Raw genomic sequence first — 23,227 nt, 5'->3', positions numbered from 1 at the left:
GAATAGAATAGAATAGAATAGAATAGAATAGAATAGAATAGGAAAGAATAGGAAAGAATAGAAAAAAATAAAATAAATAGAATAGAAAATAGAGCAGAAAATTAGAATAGAAAATAGAATAGAAAAGGAAGACAATAGAATAGAATCTGGAAGGGACCTTGGAGGTCTTCTAGTCCAGCCCCTGCTCAAGCAGGATATATATAGATCCTTTCACATAAACCTCCATTTCCACCACGAATATAACTCCAATCTTATCACCCCTAAGCAAACAGCGGCGGCTGGGGGGGTGGCGGGAGGGAGAAGCCAACGATAAACTGAGAAGAGTCCGAGAATTGCACCCTCTTCCCCTCCCGACGGGAGCAAAGCCGGGCGGGGAGTTCCGCGATGCACGGAGGGAAAGGGGCGTGGTTTTTTGGCTGCAGGGAGGAGGGAGAGTGGGACGCCGGCCCCGCCCCCCTTGTGTGTCGCGTCGGCGCTTCATGGTGACGTCACGGTTGCATAGCGATGAGGCCTAGGCGCTTCCGGGGTGAGGGAGACGGCGACGGCGCAGGGGAGTTTCCCGGGCTGTGGCGGCGCTTGGAGGGCCCGAAGCGATGGGAAGCGGCACCGGCGGCCGCCCCCGCCGGTTCTCCTCCTCCTCTTCCTCCACCTCCTCTTTGCCTTCTTTTCCCCGCCGCCGTGGCCGCCGCTGCTTGAGTCGCTCTGGCTGCGGGGCGCCTCGCTAATGGCCGCCTTCCGCCCCTCCTCAGCCGCGCCGTCGGACGAGCAGAGTCGCCTCAAGAACTGGACGGTGCTGGATGAGTTCACGGCGCCGGCGGAGAAGAGCGGCTTCCTGGAGCGGAGCCGCGGCGGCCTCGAGCGGCTCTTCGGGGTCCGCCTGGCCCTCTTGGAGGCGGCGGGCGGCGGACTCGTCGGAGGCTGGGCTCCCTCGGACACCGGCGGGCGCAGGATCTGGCTCAGCCTGCTGGGCGAACGGGAGCATGTGCGCAGCGCCAAGGTAGGCCGGACCGGGTGTGTGGTGGGGCGGGGGTGAGCCCCAAGGGAGGCCTGGCCTTGGCGAGAGATGCCTGCGGAGAGTCTCCCAACTCGGTTGAGGGACTAGCTGTACTAGGTTGTCCCCACCTAGTACAGCTAGTCCTCGACTTACAGTGGTTCGTTTAGTGACCGTTCAGTTACAAAGGGCACTGAAAGCAAATCCAGTAGCCCTTAGACTTGTATACCGCTTCACAGTGCTTTACAGCCCTCTCAAAGCGGTTTACAGAGTCAGCCTCTTGCCTCCAACAATCTGGGTCCTCATTTTATCCACCTCTGAAGGATGGAAGGCCGAGTCAACCTGGAGCTGGTTCAGGATCGAACTCCTGGCTGTGGGCAGAGCCTGCCATACTGTATTCTAACAATTGAAGGGAGGAGAGGGAGGAGGAGAAACTGGAAGGAAGGAAGGAAGGGATAGCACTAGCCCTTAGACTTATATACCACTTCACAATGCTTTACAGCCCTCTTTAAGCAGTCAGTCTCTTGTCCCCAACAACCTGGGTCCTCATTTTATCGACCTCGGAAGGATGGAAGGCTGAGTCAACCTTGAGCCAGTCAGGATCAAACTGCCGACAGTAGGCAGAGCCAGTCTGCAGTACTGCATTCTAACCATTGTACCACCAGGGAAGGAAGGAAGGAAGGAATGGCAATAGACTTATATACCACTTTACAATGCTTTACAGCCCTCTCTAAGCGGTTTGCAGAGTCAGTCTCTTGCCCTCAACAATCTGGGTCCTCATTTTACCAACCTGGGAAGGATGGAAGGCTGAGTCAACCTGGGTGACTGTTTGTCACACTTGGAACCATTGCAGCATCCCCACGGTTGATAACAAATCAAGTTTATTACTGTCAGAAAGCCAGAGACCAGAATGAATAAATACTCTCAATAAATAGAAATTTCTAGATGAAAATAATTGGTAACAGATAAAAATCCATATTGAAATCACAATTCAGCATCCTGCCTGTCAGTGAGTCAGTTAGGTGGCCTAACTCTACTACGGTATAATATCTATCCATAGAGGCCCTTGGTCATTACATACTAAAATGCAAAAACAAAAAAAGTAATGCAAAAGGGCTTTGCTACCTTGGTTGTGTAAATCACTATGGTGGATTAATCTAGCTCCCTGCACGTAATCAAAATTCAGATGTTTGGCAAACTGGTTAGTATTTATGACAGGTTGGGGTCACGTGATCCCCTTCTGAGACAAGCAAAATCAACGGGGACGCCAGGTTCACTTAACAACCGTGTTCCCAACTTGAACAGCTGCCGTGCTTTGCTTAACAACTGTGGCAGGAAAGGTCACATAACGGGACAACATTCGCTTAGCAAACGTCTCGCTTAGCAACAGAAATTTGGGGCTCAAGAACGATCTGTGGTTCTCTAGGTTCTGAGTCAAAGACTTCAAATGTCTGTGGAGATTCTCAGGTCATTGGTTGTCCCAAAGGTGCTTTTTTCATCTTTCCTTGAAGAAACGTCTTCAAAGAAAAACAAAGTCCAGTTGCCTCTTGCAAAAAAGTACCTTTGGGTCAAAGACTTTAACTGTTGTGGATCCTGGATATTTAAGTTGCCAGCACTGAACTCTGGACAATTTCATTTTTTCTCTCTCCTGTAGTGTACAGTGACGGTAGAACTTGGATATTAAATTGACTGTGTATTTTACACCTCTGGGATGAGATAGAGATTGTGGGGTGGCTGGGAGATGGAGCAAAGAGAGAGGAGGCATAAACAATCCAGATAACAGGGGAGCCAGCTGGTAGCTAATCTCATCCATGAATGCCAGATTTGTCCAGATGAAGAGAGTCTCACTTCTCATCCAAGAAACATCTTCGGGTTTAACTGAATAGTGGGGAACGGAAGGATTATTTCTACTCTGAAACATTTTCAATGTGGAAAAAAACCAAGAAAGTCCAGTTGCCTTTTGAAAAGCACCTTTGGGATGACTTGAGGCACTTCCTTTCCCTGGTTCCCTCTCCCCATCCCAAAAGGACCCTACCTGCTAGGGAGCTTTGTTTGATAGGTCTCTGGAAGAGAGCCCTTTCTGTCCTGGCCCCTCTTGGAACATCGTTTCTCCCCCAGTCCCCGACTTATTGACCTTCCAGAGGGCCTCACCAAACGTAGGTTTTGTTAGAAGAGGATTTTTTGTGGCTCAGGGCTGAAGAGTGCTCTTTGGTTGGGAGATCAATTAAGCAGAAAACAATTCCCCAGTCAAGGAACTACAAAGTCAGACAAACAGTAAACAACAGCCTAATCAAGGAACCACTAGGAAGAAAACAATACTCCACCAATATTGACTGGGCAATCCACTTGTACATAAACAGAGAGCAAACTGGAGTCTCTTTTAGGACTGATGATACTATCTAGTTTGGTCATGAAATATCTGCAAGAAAACAACCAAGCTCAGAGAGGATCAAAGATCCCATTGTTCAACCCTGAGCTAAAAATACCCCCTTCTATTGGCACTTGTATATAAACAAAGCAAATCCCAGTCCTTTCTAGCCCTGCTGATGTTACCTAGCTGGGTGGTGAAACGTCTGCGAGAAGAAGAAAAAAAACCAAGCTCAGAGACTGACCCGGCTGACTGCTCATCTTGAGGGCTGTAATTTACCTTCAAGATTATTTGCAGGAAATGGTACGATCTCGTATGTGTGTACATCAGCAGATTTCACACGTATGCGTCTCTCTATCTGTGACAGAGATGTCTGCATCAGGATGAAATGAGAGGAAATGAATTAATTATAATCTCTCCCCTGAAAGACTCTAGGCTTGTGGCAGAACAATAACCAAATGATTGTGAGACAGAGGTCCTTTTACATGGAGATGGAACAATCAGTTCCGTTCCTTTGGAGTCCAAGGGAGTCAATGCCATTTGGCTTTCATCATTGGCTGAAAGAAGAATGGTCTCTGAGAAGCTGTATTCTTCCTGCCTTCCAGAAAAATCTCCCTCTAACCATTCACCAGCCTGACCTCTCCATTGGACACAGAGCCAAAACTGGGACAAAACTTTCATAGCAGAAAAACACCGAACAAAGAAGCAGGAACACCTTGTTGTGATGCTGCTAGCAACTGTGTTTGTTGAGGGCTGGGCCTTTTTCAGAAAGGAAGAATTGCCATGGTTTATTATAGGGCTAAGCAAGAATGTCTCCTGTATCTGGTCTGCTTTTTGCCATAGGGAAGATGGTTGAGCAGGCAGGAAAAATAAGCCCATTTAGCCTAGTGGTGTCTACACAAACCGACAGCAGTTCCCTGGGTTCTGAAGCAAAGACTTGAATGTTATGGATCCTTGATCTTTAGGATGCCAGGCATTGAAATTTGGACAATTTCTTTTTTTTTTCCTCCTGAATTGTACAGTGTCTGTAGAATTTGGATATTAGCCAGCTGTTTATTTTACATCTCTTGCAAGAGGTTGTGAGGTAGCTGGGAAACAGATGGAAGAGGGAGGAAGCATAAACAATCGAAAGATAACGCGTGAGCTAGTGGACAGCTTATCTCATCCATGCTACCTTTGTCCGGATGAAAAGAAAACCGGGAAGACGTTTTTCAAATCAAAGAGACTTCTATTCATTTACTGTAAATGCTCACTTTAATTTACCCATTATAAATGATGCTGGGAATTTTTTCTTATTTACCCTCACATTAGCATTGAGGAAATTTTAGTAAAATTTCTGTACAGTACTTCTTCCCTAATCTTTTTTAGCTGTTTCACATTTAACAAGAGATAATGTTCAAGACTGCCTCTCATTCGTGACCGCCTCTTCTTTCTCGTGCTCTGGCTGAGCCTTAAATAATAATATTTGTAATTTAAGATTTCACTCTGGCTTTAAATAAAGGTTTAACGGTTTCAGTGGAAAGAAAGCAGGCCTTCCCTAATGGAGCCTCATAAAATCACCACAAAACAGTGTTCTCCTACCCAACAACGTTTTGACAGTGAAATTGACCTCAGAGTGGTTCATAAATTCCTGGGTATTTATGTTCATATAACAAAGAGCATGTCAGGTCTTTTATTTAGGGCTTCTGATAGGTGTTTCTGTTTTTGGAATACCTGTATTAATACAACTATTTGAGTATAGATCATGGAGTGAGTAGATTGCTTAAAAAAAAAGAACAGGCCCAAAAAGACTTGAGCTGGTAACTGGTGAACAAATATTTGAGGTGCCTTGCAGGAAAGTATGCACACTCAAGTATCTCTAAGAGATGAAAAGGGGAGAAAGTTACAGACATGAAAATATTGCTTCGTTGTGCCTCTTTCTAAGCCCGAGTAGTAAATTGTAATGTCTTGATTTCCAAGGGTAGGACCAGAATCCTACCAGTTATGTACAGAGCCTACAGAAGCAGTTTATGCATTTGGAAATCCTTATCCAGGAGGAAGGAAGAATTCTTAGCATGTGCTTTATCATCATGATTTAACAATTAGTAAGTGCCTCATTTGCCTATTTGAAAACCAAAGTGTCGCGGAAGTCTCATTCATCCAGAAACTGGAACTGGCGCTCAGATGGCCCAGACTTTGTTCTGTCACACACCGTCCCTCTGAAAGAGTGAGGACAAAGGTCCCTTTTATGCAGGTCTTTTGGTCGCCTTGCTAATATTACCTCCAGAGATTTTGAATTTCCAATTATAAAGCACCCGCAGGCTCATTTGATTTGGAGAAATTCCTTTTCACACTGGCAAAAAGAAAAAGAAAACTATGGAAAGAGCTTGGCACCACAATAAGTTCTTCTGTTTAAACTGCTCTAATATTGTCAGTCCAACTGGTGAAACGGGGGAAAGGACATGATGAGCAGAATTAGTAATAGTATGTCCAGGCATAGTGATCTCGTGTCTTTGGTTTACAGCGGAAATTCTCTTATCTGAAAGGGTCTGTGATTTTTTTTTAGGATGGTTGCTGGGTTTGAGTTCAAAACCCAACTGATTTCATCCACATCTTCCAAAACAAAAGCACTTTGGACCTTGGATAGTGTCTTTCATACAGGTGGGAAAAAAGTCATATGGCCAACTCAGCTGTTCCGCATGTTCCCTGATTAGTGTAGTGTAGGGCTTTCATAACTAGGAGTTCTGCCCCATTCTTTAACCTTCCAGGAATCCAGAAATATGTTACATAAACTGGTGATTTGTTGGACAGCTCCTACTTTGCTTTTCCCAATTCACGAATCAACCGCAGTTCGAGCAAGAGATTTGTTCAGATCAAAGTGGTACAATATCACATTTATAAATAGAATATTAACAGAAGGCTTTTTTCCTAGCTATCATTCATCTAACATTTGAAGGCAGAATTATTCCAATTATTCTTCTTTCGGGCTCCCGGCCATTTGTGGGTTTTCTTTGAAAGTCGGTATTGACTTGCAACTAGAAATAAACTAGGAATCTGCACACAACGTTTAATATCACTGTGTTGTAATCATTTAGGCAGGTCAACCCATATTTTGAACTAGTTAAAATTTCCGGATATGTCGTCTCGGAGGATAGTCTCACAAATGGTTTATGGTTGACAATGAGAAAGACAAGACTTTCCTTGGCCGAACTGGATGTCCACCAGTGTTCACCTTTCCTGCTGAAAAGTCCTTTGAAAATAGGAATAAGTGCACAAATTAGAAACCTCAGACTTTTGATGTCAATCAGTTGCCCAACTGCAAAAGCAGTTGAGCTTACACAATTTTAACTAGGAACTCTTTTATACTTCCAGGGTAAAACCGGAATGTTGCAATACTTATTGCTTCAGTGGTAAACATAAAAGATAATATCTTTGAAAACTGTAGGCGTGATAGAGATGTGAGAACTGTGGTTACTTCCAAAGCCAGTAGAATGGTCTGTTTTTCAGAATCTGAGGGCCACCATAGCTGCTGCTGCTGTTTGTACACTGAAGCCATTTTCCTTTACATTTCCTTTACCTCCATATTCTTTTACTAGTAAAATCTGGAATATGATCAGCTGTATTATAATGGTATTAGATGGGTATGTGGGTCATAGGCAGAAACTACTATTAGTGGAACCAGATTTTTCTCTTATGTGAAAATTCAAGTCATTCTTTGCTGTTTCATAGGAAATGGTTTGGATAGTAGAAGAGTAAAAATCAGATACGCATAGAGTATTTTTGGTATTTTGGCTTGGATTAGGATTGGGCAAATGCTTCCTAAACAAGAGGGAAGCAAACCCAAAGAGAAACCTTATTTAGAGTTTGCAGCCATGGGTTCTTTGGACTGTGAAGAGATATTCCCATGGTTCCAGTTGTGCTTAAAAGTGAAAAACTGGAATAATTTTCAAATATAATTAGGGGATTGAAAGCTAAAACATACAAAGAAGGGTTGCAGGAATTGGATATATCTAGTTTAATGAAAAGAAGGACTAGAGGTGACATGATAGAAGTGTTCCAATATTTGAGAGGCTGCCCCAAAGAAGAGGGAGTCAACCTATTCTCCCAGTCTCCCGAAGGCAGGACAAGAAGCCATGGATGGAAACTAATCAAGGAGAGAAGCAACCTAGATCTAAGGAGGAATTTCCTCACAGTGAGAACAATTAACCAGTGGAACAACTTTTCTCCAGAAGTTGCGGATGCTCCATCACTTGAGGTTTTTAAGAAAGGGAATAAATGGGTATTGTAGATAATTCTGTTAGGTGATGAGAACATGCGAGAAATTGCATCCAAGGGATATTTGTGAATGGAAATGTCTTGGTTAAATAATTCATTTCTCATGAAATTCATCATTCCAGGTGTTGTAAAAATAGAAAGGTCATCTTGAAATGAAACTAATGAGCTAGTGAGCTAAATTCAGAGAAGTTCCATAAACGCTAAATGAGATTAACACGGATTTTTAAACTAATATAGATCTCCGAAGACTTTGTCTGCATTCATCTACTTTTCTGCATAATATTCCTTTACAGACATCTTTGGTTTAGCAAGCACATCCTTGTGAAAAGAGTCAGTTGACAGCAGGGAAGCTACAGATAATCCGTGTACGTTCTCATGATGTGCATAGGCCTCCTCTGATAGCCCTTCTAGAAAATGAAGACTTGGCTAATTATTTTTTCTGGCATTCTCCTGAATGAGTTGTTTGCCTTCATAGTATTTGCAGCTACTATAAAAAGATCCCTTTGGGGCACAATTCAGTTATCATGACACTACATTTCTTCCTATTTTTCTCAGCACTCGAGTATAAATGTTAGATAATTAGATCCGGAAAGCCTTTTTATGTTGTTAGAATTGAAGCGCAAGGTTAGCGCAGAGCAACACAAACAAGATAAAGGGGTCAAATTATACTTCAAGGTGCAATACGACTCTTTCATATGAGATCTGGCTGACTCATTGGGCAGAAGTGTTTCTACTTAGATTTCTCCTAACAACCTAATTTAAGGATTCTTCTCTCTCCCATCCATTTTGTTTAAAAAAAAAAAAAAAAAAGGTAGTCTTATTAAGATTGTTTTCACCTGTACTGTTTGCTTGAAATCTGCTCTCAGCTCCTCCAGGAGGGAGAGTAATAAAAACAATGTAATCCTATTGACAGAATGTAGAGTTGTAGCTTTTTAATAAGGCACAAATTTCAGAAGCTGAACTGTCGCCTTCATTTATGATTTCTCTTCCCCTTCCTCCCCCCCCCCCCTTTTTTTTTTTAGGAATATATTAAAGGAATCTGTGAGCCCGAATTGGAAGAGAGGGAGTATTATCCCAAAGACATGCACTGTATTTTTGTAGGAGCACAAAACCTCTTCCTGAATTGCCTTATTCAGGGCACCTCTGCCGATATTACTGTGGTGGAGATCGGGACACTCGGTATTAAAGGCCGGACAGAACCGGTGGTCATGGCCAGGAGCCACATCCAGCAGTTTGTGAACCTCTTCAAAAGCAACCTCAACGACTTGACGATCAATGAGTCGGAAGTGAAGAAACAGTTCAAACGTCTCGTTGAAGCTCACGCAGATAAATACACAATGGACTTGTTGATCCTACCGAGCTCGCTGAAGAAAGAGCTGCTGAGCCTCGCGCAGCACGAAGGCGGCAAAACGGAAGGCAGAACTGCAGATCCTGGCCCTTCCAATGAGACGTTAAAGCACCCAACTCAGACGCAGAAACTACCCGTAGTAAGCAGCGATGGCAAAACAGGTCAGGAGGAAGCGAGGAACAACGCAGGTACACCGGTCTCCGAATTAGCCAAGCAAATGGACACAGTTTTTCCCGATAAGCCCGAAGGGCATTTTTTACCCATAAACGGTCTAACTTCACTGGAGGCTTCTGCCTCAATAGAAAGGCAGTCGTGTAAACGAAGATCCTCGGATGGGGACGAGAGGCTTCCAAAGAAACAGTTTTCTTTTGAAAACAACCAGAAATCTAAGCAGGTGTCCTGCCAAAGACATGACGACATAGTGGTGATAGACTTGGTCTCAGATTCAAGCGACTTAGATGATGGTAAAAACGACGATGAAATAAGCGAGGAGATGGAATACAAGATCCTGGTCAATTTTTTCAAAAGCATGGGCTACTCTGAGGAAATTGTAGAAACGGTGATCGCTGAACACGGACAGCTGGCTGAGCCCCTACTCCTCCTCGAAGAAATTGAGAAAAAGAGCAAGATGGTTGCAGAAGAGGAAGAGAAGGCCAGAGCTGTCTCCCAGAATCTGGAAACCCAAACGAAGAAAAATAAAAGCGTCACAGGCACCCGGGTCCACCCAGATCTAAGCTGTCAATCGGAGCCACCCCAAAATGCAAACGTCGCCTCTGTTTCCCAAGTACCCCGCAAAGACAAAATCCATGGATCGGACCCTGAAAACCGCGCCCCTCTTTTGGGTCACAAAAACTCATCGAATAAAGAGCTCAGCAAAATACAATCCGGGTGTTCGGAACAGGGTACCAGGGTGAGCAAGGAAGAAGATGATGGTTTTGCGAACGCCTCCAGTAACGCTCCCATGGCAGCCCAAAATAAGAAAGCCAAAGACCCGATCTTGGTAGCCAGGGGGGGCTGGGAGAGCGCGCACCCACCCGTTCAGAGAGAAAACCTGGTCCTTCGAGGGAGCTCCAGCCAATCACCGACGACGCACGACCAACAGGAAAACGGCAATCCCGCGCAGCTGGGAGGACAGCAGTTCCCTTCCCAAAAATCGAAGCCCTTTGGAGACCCCACCCCTCCTTTGCAACTCAGAAGTTCTTACCCAGAAAAGAAAACGGGGGGACTTTACGGTCCTCCGGCAGATCCTTCGGTCACGGGGGTCCAGAGGTTTCAAGAGGCGTTGAAAACACCATTCAAGCTGGAACTGAAAAATGAGCCAGGGGGACCCCACTTAAAATACGTAGTGATAGATGGCAGCAACGTGGCAATTTCGTGAGTATGGACGAGCCTTACATTTCTAGACGCCCGTAGAGCGAAGAAGGATGGGGAAAGGGGCAGGGAACGAAAGAAGGGTGAGAACGATAAAAGAGTTTTTCTTGGGGAGGAAACAACTTGAGACGTGCTTCTGTCTTTAACTTGGGTTTGAAATTGCAGCTGTTCTGAATTTGTAAAAAAAAAAAAAAAAACTTGATTTAGCTCTAAAACCCAAAGCAGCTTCCCGTAGTTCACCCGTGGTTCCGAAGAGTATCATAAGTGAATTAAAAATATAATGGAAAGATCCTTTTCTGCCCTCACGTGCCATAGTTGGAATTTCCCATTAAGTTTTATAGGTCTGTTGGCATCCACATCACCTTAAGAATGCATAATAGTAATAATCCCGTAGGCTGCAACTGGCCCCTGCTTTCTTGCTTATATTTACATCCTCTGCTGCTTCCTTCCCCTACTTTCCTCTTGGATAATCCCCATGATGCATGTTTAAATTAGCATGGGAGAGTACCTTGCACTGTGCTAACTGTAGTTTGGATTCCATCCACTGACAGTTGAAATAAACCAAAGTTACACAGAAACATGTTTGCACTGTTAGGTAACTTTATTTGCTTTAGGTGTATTTGCAGAAAGGAACATTATTTGAGGATTTGTTTTATTTTTTCTTTAGCAATAACCCTTAAGACTTCATGGTGCTTCTCATCCCTCTCTAAGTGGTTGACAGAGTCAGCCTATTGCCCCCATCAATCTGGGTCCTCATTTTACCAACCTTGGAAGGACAGAAGGTTGAGTCCACCTTAAATTTTTCAGAATCGCATTCCTGGGGTGAACAGTGAGTCAGCTTGCAGTACTTACAGGGATTAGTGCCACACAGTAAGAAATTGCAGTTCTAAAAATAAAACTTGGAAACTGTAAGACCCAGAGATAGGTAAGACTAGACAGCCCATGGCCTCTCAGGTTATCCTCCTAGAAATATTTCCTTTACCACATTCCTGAGTGCCTCCAATGGTGACGGAGTGTCTAATGTATGGCCTTCATTGGAACAGCCAAAATACATTCAGAGAAATCTCTGCTTCGAAAATAGTTGAACTGTACGGCACAGTCAAAATCAGCACAGGAAATGCTTTATGACACTCCGTATTATGTCCTAAACTGTTCTATGGATAATGTTTATGTCCTAAAATATTTTGCAAAAATTTTCCAAACTTTTTAAATTCCACAAAAGTTATGGGTCCCAAATTTGGGGTGAATTTTGTTAAGAATACTTTGAAGTTAAGAATAACTTGGTTCAAAAGGTCTTGCCTTATGGTGCACTGTTTTGCCCAGTTAAGGGTTAACAAGAAACAGAGTTTCAGTGTTACATAGATAAGGTGGTAGACCTCAACTGCACCTCAAAGGAAGATGCCTTGAGAACCCTAGAGGCTGATTTCACCTCGCCTCACCTCCAAAAGCCACGGCGTGGGAGGTAGGAATTTGCGGTAAATGCAAAACAAAATTCTGGAATTTGGAAAATCTGGAAAGAGAAGCTGGAACACAAAAACTGTGTATGTGCACGTGCATGTGTACAGTGAATCCTATCCATACTTCCTGTTCGAAAATGTGACTGCTGCCAGTAAACTGACTTTGATGTTTGGAATTCCAATGATGGAGGAAAATCAGCCAATGGAAACTGAATTGAAGCATTCCCTTCTGAAACCTTTTTCTAAAGTTGTTTTTCTCCATCACTGAACCTGGAGATAATCTTCTACAGGTTGTTTTTTAGAAAAAACAACACAATGGCCCCACTTATTGCTAAATGAATTTCCCAACGGTTTCCATGCTTTGAGAAATGTGTAGGTCACAATCAAGGTTTGCGGGTCCTTTGCTGCATGTAAACAAACTCTCAAGATGAGTTTACATGCAGCAAAGGACCCGCAACCTTGATAGGGAAATGTTGCTCTTGGATTCCGCGCATCTTTGATCCCTACTCAGCGAGGAAGTTTTTGTGAGAAAGCACATTCCCATAACTGGCTGGTGCAAATGTTGTTTTAAAGATTCCTGAAGATTCCTGAAAGTTTCAAAGTCACTAAAAAGCCTAAACATTGGTGGCCAATTTTTTTTTTTAAAAGCGCTTGTTAAATTGCTATCTTAGCCTGAGTTGCTTATGGCTTAAAATAATGGGGTGAAATATTGGAAAAAGAGAGAAAAATTATTGTTGAGTGGGCTTATATAATTCTGTCTCCCTATTAATAAGAGACACCGAGCTTTATTTTTAATGAAAACTAAAACTTCCAGGAAGGGCACCAGTCTCTTGCGGTTCTTGGCCTAGAGTTTTTCCCATCTTGCAAGGTTCAATCCAGCATCTAGAGTTATGCAATCGATTCAGTGCAGCTACGAATATGTCATCCTCAACACGACTCTATCCGGGAATTGAAAACTTAAGATATGTGCTTAGAGAGAGATTGGAGCTAAGTTAATAAAACTGCAATACAAACAGGACTTCTATTGCTATTGTAAGTTAGGGCTCTTTAATTTGGAGGGCGTTGCCCTCCCCGTTGGGATAAAATGAATGGCTGTGCCAAACTCAGGTTTTTTTACGTCCCAGGTTACTTGCCAGGTTTTAAAAAGAGAGTGAAAAAGAAAGAGAATGTTTTGCAGGACGGCCTTGCCTGCTTAAAAAATAGCACGCCCTTTCTCTTACTTGACACAAAGCTGGTAAAATACTTAACTGTAGCATTTATGATTCATGTTCAATTCGAGGTGGATTCTCCCAGGTTGAGACTGAGGAGAAGGAGCCATGCCAGTATTGAAGCTGTGCCATACTGTGCCTCATTTTTAATTGTGACCTTGTTAGAGGAAGTATACTCTTTAAAGGGTTTTTTTTTGTCTTTTGCAACAGGATCAAGGAAGGTCAGTTTGTTTGAAACATAAATCAATGGAAATAAATTGTGGCTTTTTTTTTTTGCATCTTAAGTTTAGTTTGCAATTTTCAATTCCTTATTTTGCACATTGTATGTGTTACCCATAAATAACGTGTTTCCAAATGCATGCACTGAGGGAGCTGTTGAAATTCCCAACTTAGTTTTGTTCTCGCCCTTCTATGTCACTAAGCAGAGCAACCATAATATTCCACATATTTATTCTACAATATTAACATAATATTCAACATACTAGTCATAATATTTACTTATCCCTTTTAACGTATCTTCTTTATTTTGTTTCTCTGTTTCTAACTTCCATTTTTATTACTTAACCATTGGTAAAACAGATTCCATATTCAGTTTAATTTATCCCATTTTAAGGAGAGACTGGGACACTTATCTGAAATGATAGAGATTATCCTGATTGAGCAGGGGGCTGGACTAGAAGACCTCCAAGGCTCCTTCCAGCTATTCTATCTTCTATACTGCACAGGAAGTTCTTGACTCATGAACAATCATTTAATGACTAAAAAAAAAAAAAAAAAAAGCTGCTTACAATTCATCCTCAAAGTTACGACGGCCACACTATCCCTCTGGTCAGAGGATTGCATTTCAAGATGCTTGCAATCAGCTCATACTTACAACTGGTTGAAGCATCCCACAACTATGGGATTGCACTTTGAGAAATCCATTGGATCAGCTAGATTTGGATTTATGGCCACATGAACATCCCCCAAAGTATTTTAGTGTATCTTGGACCAATTTCCACTCGCACCCTAAACTCCCTGGCTGGACTATGGCATAAATCACTCGTTCTCAACCATAGCAATTTTAAGATGCGTGGACTTCAACTCCCAGAATCCCCCAGCCAGCATAGCTTGCTGGGGTAACCTGGAAGTTGAAGTCCACACATCTTAAAACTTCCTGAGGTTGAGAAGTACTGTTATAATTTTAAAAAAGAGGGGTACTATGATCCTTACTTTGGTCACTGACCAGCAAAACAAATCATGCTCTAAGTCCGAATCTAGTTTCTCCATCTGTTGTTGAATGCATGGGACTCAGAATTTTGTTATTATTTGTTTTATTTATTAAATGTTTATGCCACCCATCTTCCCCGTCTCCTGGTTTCTGCCACAATCCCTGTACCACACTGGCTTGACATCAACCCCAAATTTGAACCTAGAACCCATTTTAGATCACTTCCATCTTGGTTTGTTTCTTGGCTTAGCCCTGGGTAAGCTTCTTCCTGTTCGTTTCTTGATTCTGGAAAATATCAGAATAAAAAAGGGAGAATGTGTGGCTAGATAATGACTAACAAAAGTTTTGAAGGAAGTCTTCCGTACAAGGAAGAAAATCTAAAGCACATAGTCATGATTCTGGTTTTTATCTCAGTCTTTCCAGCTTCTAAGCTTACATTCCCTCTTCCGCTACAAGGACACAAACTTACATTAGGGAGAAAAATATCTATAAAACTCTAGTGATAACCTTCAAAGTTCAAATTATATTATTAATTGCATAGGTTTTGCCTCAGACCTGGGCATTTGATGGGACAAGGAAATGAAGCTGTACATTCTCAATCAATCAAAATAGGCTAGAAGGGACCTTGGAGATCTTCTAGCCCAACCCCCTGCTTAAGCAGGAGATCCTAAAGAACTTGAGACAGGTGGCTGTCTCACTTCTCCTTAAAACCTCCATTGATGAACCATCATGAGAACAGTGACGGGGGAAGAACATGCATTTTATTTATTAAATTAAATTGATATGCCAAGCCTCTCACTGTTAAAGTGACTCTGAGCGGTACATTCTGACAGCATCACACTAATGTCATACCTGACATATTTGTGTGAGATATTCTGGCACAGGTATGCCTAATTGCAATATCTGAATGATGCCGCCATGAGAGCGGAATACTTTTGGCATAATCACAGCTTCTGTATTGGTGCAGCTGTCAGGGATACAGGTTTTATTCTTTCACTAAAGTTGATTTTCTGAGTATAATCTCTCTGATCAAAGAGGAATCATCTCGTTTGCCTTTTTTTAAAAAAAATATTTATTCTTTAGTGAGAGTGGCATGGTGGCCTCCCTCCTCACAGTCGGGAGGCTGTCAGTGCGGTCCTAGGTAGCAGGAGATATTTTTCTCTCTGGGCACGGTAATTCCTGCAAACTCCATATAGGCGTCCAGAAGGGCATCCGGCCAGCAAATGCCCAGCTACAATCAAGTCGACCCGACCTGATCCCAAAGCAAGGGATTGTTAATTGAAAACAATGCTCCTTTAGTGACGGCCATGTCTTCTGACTGGCCAATGTTTCAAGTGAATGAGAAAATGGAAAGCCTTGGTTTTGGTTTAGCAGGGCATAAAATAATAGCCATGCTAAACCAAAATACAACATTTACCCCTCACTGAAGAATTGGATAGTTGATTATGATAAATGATGTAGATTATGAAGATCAAGAAATAATACACTGTTTTCTCCCTCTTCCAATAGTCACGGTCTGCAGAAATTCTTTTCCTGTCGGGGAATCGCAATTGCTGTCGATTACTTTTGGAAACGTGGTCACAGAAAGATTACAGTTTTTGTCCCACAGTGGCGAACACGGAAAGATTCTAATATCACAGGTAGGGAATAAAAACAACTATCCCGGACCTGTGGATTTAAGACTGAGGCCCCCAACGTCATACCTGCCACTTATCCAAATTTCAACTTTCGTTTTTCCAACAAGTCCCAAGAAGCTTAGCTCAAACATTAAAAGAAGAGAAACTTTGGGACTTCACAATACACCTAAAGGCCAGCTGTCAACTCTTCTGTTCTGACCAAGGCTTCTGAGACCATAATTACACACATGCTTAATTTTAAAAACAAGTCTTGTTTTATTGCAATGCTGGGAATTATTTTTATTCCCAGCTGGTAATGACTCTCAAACAATTCCACAAGATAAGCACCCACCTTTCTTTCCTGTGAAGTGCTGCCAATAAAAGAAGCATCCAGTGAACTAGGGAAAAAACAACAACCCAAGTACAAAGAGCTTCAAGAATGAATCTGAACCGAAAGAACGACTTTACTTCCTGCAGAGGTTTCGTCATCTTTGCCTGTCCTTTATATCTTATGGGAGGGGCAATCACCTCCCAGCCTTACTCCCGAGTCGCCCCTTTTGTCTCAGCTGCTCTCGACTTCTAGCAGCTCTGCGCACACGTGCACTGGAAACAGGTTCCCCTTGTTCCTCTGCCTCGCTGCTACCAGACTCTGAAGGCTCCAAGAGGCAGCACCCCACTCCCAGGTGGTCCTGGCCCCATCCCTGCATCAGATGCAGGACCCTCGTCCGAGTCCTCCTCAGACTCCCTGACTGGTCCTCGTTCTTCCCCACTGTCCATTTCCGCTGCTGGCTACACCGGCTACTGGTGAACCACAACACCTTCAATCTCCTTACCTGTCACTGGCTTTTTGTTAAGCACTGCAGTGTCGGAAGTGCTTTGGTGATTAGATGAATTTAAAGTAGCCATTGTGCACTGTGGCTTATTTGGCGCCTTCCTACCAAAATAAAGTACCAGGTAGTCCTCGACTTACAACTTACAATTGAGCCCCAAATTTATGTTGGAAAGTGAAACATTTGTTCAAGAGAGTTTGGCTCCATTTCACCCCGGTCGTTAAGAGAATCACTGCAGTTGTTAAGTCAGTAACAAGGTTGTTTAAGTGAATCCGGGTTTCCCCGTTGACTTTGCTCGTCCAAAGGTCACCAAAGGTGATCCCTGGGAACACTGCAACCGTCATAAATACGAGTCAGTTGCCAAGCGGCTGAATTTTGGTCCCAGGGGATGCTGCAATGGTCGTAGGTGTGAACGAGGGTCGTAAGTTGCTTTTTTTTTTCCCAGTGCCATCGTAACCTTGAACGGTCGTTAGATGAACCGTTGTACATCGAGGATTGCCTGTGTATCTGTTTCATTCTCTTTCTTTTCTTTCCCCTCTTTTTTTTCCTTTCCATAGAGCAGCATTTCTTAACCCAGCTCCAAGATGTTGGCATTTTGGCACTTACCCCGGCAAGAGTCGTATGTGGGGCTAGAATTGCATCTCACGATGACAGGTAAAAAGCGAAGTTTTTTTCCCAATTTTCAGTTCCGTGTCTCTGGGTTGTTTGAAAGAGAAGCTGCTCACCTGACTTGTCCTCTAGGAAGGTGTCCCTAAGGACATGTGTTGCTTGTCAGGTGATGAACATACAATAAATGAATTTACTATATATATTTTTTTTTAAAAAGGTTTTTTTCCCATCAATGTTTTCATAAACCTCTCTTCAGCTATACCTGTGTTTCCCCGAAAATAAAACTGGGTCTTATAGCAATAGCACTTAGTCTTGTATACCGCTTCACAGTGCTTTACATTCCTCTCTAAGCGGTTAACAGAATCAGCCTATTGCCCCCAACAATTTGGGGTCCTCATTTTACCAACCTGAAGGATGGAAGGCTGAGTCAACCTTGAGCCTGGTGAGATTTGAACTGCCAAATTTCAGGCAGCCGGCAGTCGGCAGAAGGAGCCTGCAGTATTGCAATCTAACCACTGCGCCACCATGGCTCATTATATTAACGTTTGCTCCAAAAGACGCATTACGGCTTAGACTCCTCTTGAACATCACTGCCAACAATATTCAGAGTCTTGTGTCTTTCTCTTATGCCTCATATGTAAGCTCACATCTGGGCTCTTAACCATGTTAACTCCTCAGCAAACCAAAGATAATGCTGGAATCAGTATATAGAGACGGGCCACTGGGAGGCGATGTCATCCAATATTCCCACCAGCATTCCCAAAGTCTCTGTATTCCAAAGCTTGGTGAGAGTTCTGGCTGAGCTGTGTTCCATTGTGCTAAAGAAAGTGCCAGTTGTAAATCAATTAGATCCCATTTGGATGCCTAGGGTAGAGCATCCTAATTATTCATTCCCTTTGCAAAGGTCAGTGGTGGCGATAAATCACTAGTTTGATGATAGGATACAGCCAACTTTTGCCCAGAAACTGCACATTAATCAGGCCTTCATCAGAGTTGATTGAGTGCATTATGATTAAGTTATTTATCAAATAGCTAGGAATCCCTATGAATCTCTAAACATGAATTAATGTTGGTATCACCACTAATTGTCACTGTTCCAAAGATTAGAAGTACGTAATCACACAAGGAAAAAAAGGGGAAATTGAGAAAAATAATGAACAGAGTTTTCCAAATTTAATAAATGAATTAAATGTTACAATAATTTTAAATTCTTTGTTATAAACAAAGTAAAAAAAAAAATATAAAATCTAAATTTTCATTCATGACTACTTTCCACCTTTTTTTTTAAATGTAGCTCTTTATTTTGCTCTTTTAAATGTTTCGATAAATTATATATTAAAAAAAAGAATATATTCAGCGCCTGGATACAGATTCTCCCAAATGTGTTGTAGATTTCTGCTGCACCTTGCTGAAAAAACTGGAGGTGTTGTTGTTACCAATGATAACTTCAGAGAATTTGTAGACGAATCTCCAACCTGGAGGGAGATTATTCAAAGGAGGTACTTGCCTTTTTGATTGCCTTGCTGGGGTGTGTGTGTGTGTGTGTGTATACATAAAGACATTATAAACACATCTCCCTATAATATTTTAGTGGCTGCTTTCTGATCCACCCTATATAATATGGCTCAGCGATCAAGTTTGAGACCTGAGTGCACGAAATGGGGTGAGCTCCCAGTACTTGCCTCAGCTCCTGTCCACGAGCAACTCAAAAGCAGCCAAATGCAAGTAGATAAATAAGTACCACTCTGGTAGGAAGGTAGCAGCGTTCTGTGTGTCTTAGCTGATCACATGACCATGGAAGTGCTTCTTGATCGACGCTGCCTCTCTTGGCTAAGAAACAGAGATGACGGCGCCCCCTCGAGTCGGACCCCACTGGACAGGGGGAGCCTTTGCCTTTCTTTTTTCTCATTACAACCCTCCGTCTCTCCTGCTGCATTAGGCTTCTGCAATACACTTTCGCTGGAGACATTTTCATGGTGCCCGATGATCCCCTGGGACGAAATGGACCTGGACTAGACCGTTTCCTTCAGGAGGAAACTAGTTTCAGGTAGAAGATTTCTTGTGTGGGTAGGAGAGAGTTTCCCCCAAGCTCTTTCTTCTTCTTCTTCTTCTCTTGTCCAAAGAGGAAACGGAAATTAAAAAATAAAAATAAAAGAGTCTTGCAGAGAACTGAGAAGATCACGAGATACAGAAAAAGACGTGACAGCCTTAGCACAAGCAGGAGTGGCCCTTCTGCTGTCAGATTTGTTTTATCTTTTGTTGCCATAACTGAACATAGAAGGTGTGGGCATAGTTGCATCACACACATAGACGATTAAGATAAGCCAAATTTTTAATCTTATTAACAAGCCTCTTGCGTTTAGAAACGTGGTAGCTTCCTTGTAGATGTGAAATTACCCCTGGCATCGAAGAGCGTGCAACAGATGGACCTGTGAGGCAATTGTGTCAAAGGTTGACATTTAAGTTGTAAAACATACTTGTACCAAGTCACGAAGATCTAACCCATTTTTTTAAAGTTTTCTTGGCTGCTTATGTCAAATGATATACGGGGTCTCCTGCTTGGCTGGACTAGAAGACCTCCAAGGTCCTTTTTAACTCTTACTATGCTGTTATTCAGATAAAGTACAAATGAATGTAATTTTAACTGGTCGATGTCAGGTTCATTAAGGCCACAGTACGAGCAATATTAGGGATGCCGTGGCTCAGTGGCCGAGACGCTGAGCTTGTTGATCAGAAAGTTCAGCAGTTTGGCGGTTCGAATCCCTAGCGCCACGTCACGGAGTCAGCTCCCGTTACTCGTCTCGGTTTCTGCCAACCGAGCAGTTTGACAGTAGGTAAAAAAAATGCAAGTAGAAAAATAGGGACCCCTTTGGTGGGAAGGGGACAGTGTTCCGTGCGCCTTCAGCATTTAGTCCTGCCGGCCACATGACCACGGAGACGTCTTCGGACAGCGCTGGCTCTTCGGCTTTGTAACGGAGATGAGCACCGCCCCCTCGAGCCGGAAACAAGTAGCATGTAGGTGCGAGGGGAACCTTTATGAGCCATATTAAGAGCCAATTAAGTGCAGTGGTTAAGCTATCAGCCTAGAAATCTGGAGAGTGTAAGGTCTAGTCCTTCTGGGTAACCTTGGGCCATTCACTCACTCTCAGCCCTGAGAAGAAGGCAGCGGCAAACCACTTCTGGTATCTTGCCAAGAAAACCGCAGGGACCTGCCCAGGAGTCGACACCAAACCAGTAAGATTATCAAATACTGGCTGTCTTTGTGATGATTGATGGTAGGCCATCTTAGAGGGACGAGACTGTTTGTTCACCAATCAAAGACGCTCATACTGAATGCTGTTCTTTTCTTCTCCAGAGCTAGGCCAACCCCGTACGGCCTTGCAAGCGGAAGCCATCTTCCTTTGGGGATATCCCCTTTCCTGATGCAGTCAGAAGCGGGCGGACACTTACTGCCAAACCCCGTTTCCGGATTCGTCCCTAACTCGCCTCAGTTTCCTACAACGTCCCTGCTAAACTCTGGCCCTCCCCCATCTCCGAGATCGGCCACCGAAACGACCCGTTTAAAAGAAGCCTTGAAAAAAATATTCCCAACTTCAGAGCAGAAGGAGAAGATTGAGGAGATCCTGGCACAGCATCCCCACATGAGAGACATGAACGCTCTGTCTGCGTTGGTCCTTGATTTAAGCTGATGAACTAAAACTCCCCCCCAAAAACACTTCAGATTTTGCAGTTTGGATTGTTAATGTAAAGAGATGCCTCTTGCGTTGAAGTCAGGCCATCTGTGAATAGTCAAAACTTAATCCCTTTTTGTATAAAAAACAAAAATGTGAATATTCAGAGGATTTGAGATGCCCTCTTTGTTCACTTAAGTTAACAGCTTTGTTCCTTTTTTTTTTTTCCTGTTTGTTTTACAAATTTGTATCGCGTATTTTTTGAATGAAAAAATAATAATTTATTAACGAGTTGGCTTTAAATCATTTGCAAATTTGTTTTGAGAAGTGATCTGAAAGCAGCTCTAAATTCTACTGAAAGTAAATTCACACCTCTAGAGTAAATGGCAGGATAAATGGATTTCATTCCTTACGCGTTGGATTCTAGTTGCCGAGTAACTCCTTATTAAACTGTGACCATTTGAGGAACCTAAATAAATGCAAGCAACTTTGAGTTGCGCTCAGTAGGGGTGGAATGGGACAACTTGCTGCGGGACAATTCAACAATTTTATTTATTTAAAATGGTTTTTTAAAAAATACCTTTTTGTCATTCACCATTTCATTTTTGTCCCTCCTTTTGCATCCTTTATTTAATGAATTCTGTTCCATCGGTTCTTTGATATTATGTAACTTCTGTCTTGTGGTGAGCTGGCCCTGGTGAAATGGCCTAAACCCATGTAGTGGAACCTCTGAAGAACTAGTGCAGGAGAACCGGTGCATCTTGTCGTCTCCTGTAATATTTTTAATTTTTTTTAGGAAGACAGATTGCCATTTGAGAGGACTTAGTAGAGCATCTTAGCAAACAGCTAGGTTCCAAACGGCAGATGTACCAAGGCAAGCATTTGATCTGATTCCGTGCACTACTAACTCTTGTGATATTTTGTGTTCTTCCTTGGTTTTAGAAACATACAAAAAAGGCATTTTATTCGTAGGATTTTTTACAGAGTAATAGAAACATGTCCTATATATGACACACCTGAAACAAACAGCATTTGCAGAAAATTTGTGCCTTTTGGAAGCCCTGTAAGATCATCCTGGTCTATGTGTCTATGTGCGGCCATAATGATCTCACTTGATTGTAATGTGCCACTTATCATTATATGGTATCGAGAGTTCTTAAAGCTTATTTTGTATGCAACCTGGGAGTGGATATCGGTGAACTTAAATAAGAAAGGGAAAAAAAAAGTAAGGTGCAGAGTTGCACATAGTACAAAATTCTACAATGGGCTCTTCTTAAAGGATAGCTATGATGTTTACAGGGGTCTCCTTATGAATGAAACCACCTTTGGTAAGTTGGAAACTTATATTTTCATAGCATGTCAGAGATGGTAATTTGCTTGCAAAAATTGCAAATTCGTTTGGGATGCCTGCAGTTAAAACCGGAGAAGATCAATGTCTGAAAATCTGGAGAATAAGAACAAATAAGGACTGGACAATTTTTCTTTTCTTGCCTGTTTCTGCCATTTTAGTGCAACACTCTTAACACGTATTTCCGTTCCTTAGGAAATCCTCTCTGCTTCAAACGAATGATAAGAGGTGTTCATCAGTCTATTTATACTGCAGATGTGTCTGCCAGCAATTTTGTTTACTCATCCTTCACTACAAATATTTTTGCAAAGAAGCTCATAGCACGAGCAGATTGCACAATGTGCTCACGTAAAGAAAAGGTCTATATACAGTATGAGATTTTTGGATTACGCCACAGCTCTTGACTTGGTTAATTAAGAACTTTGGCTAACGGTGGGAATACCAGAGCCCCTCTTTAATGGTCCATGAAATAAAAGTCATTAAGGGGTGAATTGCCAGCGGAGTCTAATTCACAGCAGGGTTGGGCTGACTTTTGTTATTTATGAAAACGTATCACGGTCCATTGATGCTTTAAATTTACAAAGCGGTAATTTGTGTTAAGTCATCCTGGGTGTGTGCTTTTGCATAACAAGCCAAGTGTTTTGCGGTGCAATCTAGGTTTTGGTTTGTTGCTGGGGGTTTTTTTGGGGGCGGGGGCAAAGCCCTTGTGAGTTTTCAACAGTCCATCAGAAAATCACATATGGATCAGTGTGTTTTTGCGCTTCTTTCTGAGCTACAGTCTAAAGCAGTTGGTAAAATATACTTCAAAAGAAGAACATAGAAACCTTTAAGTGGTAAGGCAGGTTCTTCAAATTCAAGCTAGCCGGGTTCCCTAACAGAGCTACAGCAGTCCTGAAGTTAACAATAGTTCATTTAGTGACCATTACATCACTGAAAAAGGGACTTA

The 23,227-nt window shown here is 42.6% G+C and overlaps 1 protein-coding gene across 1 annotated transcript; it reads left to right on the top strand.

Moving 5' to 3' along the window:
* Window positions 1-498: 498 nt before the first annotated feature.
* N4BP1 (NEDD4 binding protein 1) lies at window positions 499-21,236 on the top strand. Its single transcript, XM_026713952.2, has 7 exons — window positions 499-997; window positions 8,636-10,335; window positions 15,717-15,847; window positions 17,211-17,307; window positions 18,654-18,761; window positions 19,202-19,309; window positions 20,618-21,236. Exons 1-7 carry the CDS (start codon window positions 725-727, stop codon window positions 20,949-20,951), a joined length of 2,751 nt encoding a protein of 916 aa, XP_026569737.2. The 5' UTR covers window positions 499-724; the 3' UTR covers window positions 20,952-21,236.
* Window positions 21,237-23,227: the final 1,991 nt, after the last annotated feature.

Source organism: Pseudonaja textilis, chromosome 11 (assembly GCF_049901715.1).
Source record: "Pseudonaja textilis isolate UNSWEBS1 chromosome 11, rPseTex1.2, whole genome shotgun sequence".
Classification (NCBI taxonomy): Eukaryota; Metazoa; Chordata; class Lepidosauria; order Squamata; family Elapidae; genus Pseudonaja; species Pseudonaja textilis.
Note: the sequence above shows the minus strand (reverse complement) of the source record. Positions and strands in the feature narration are given on the sequence as shown.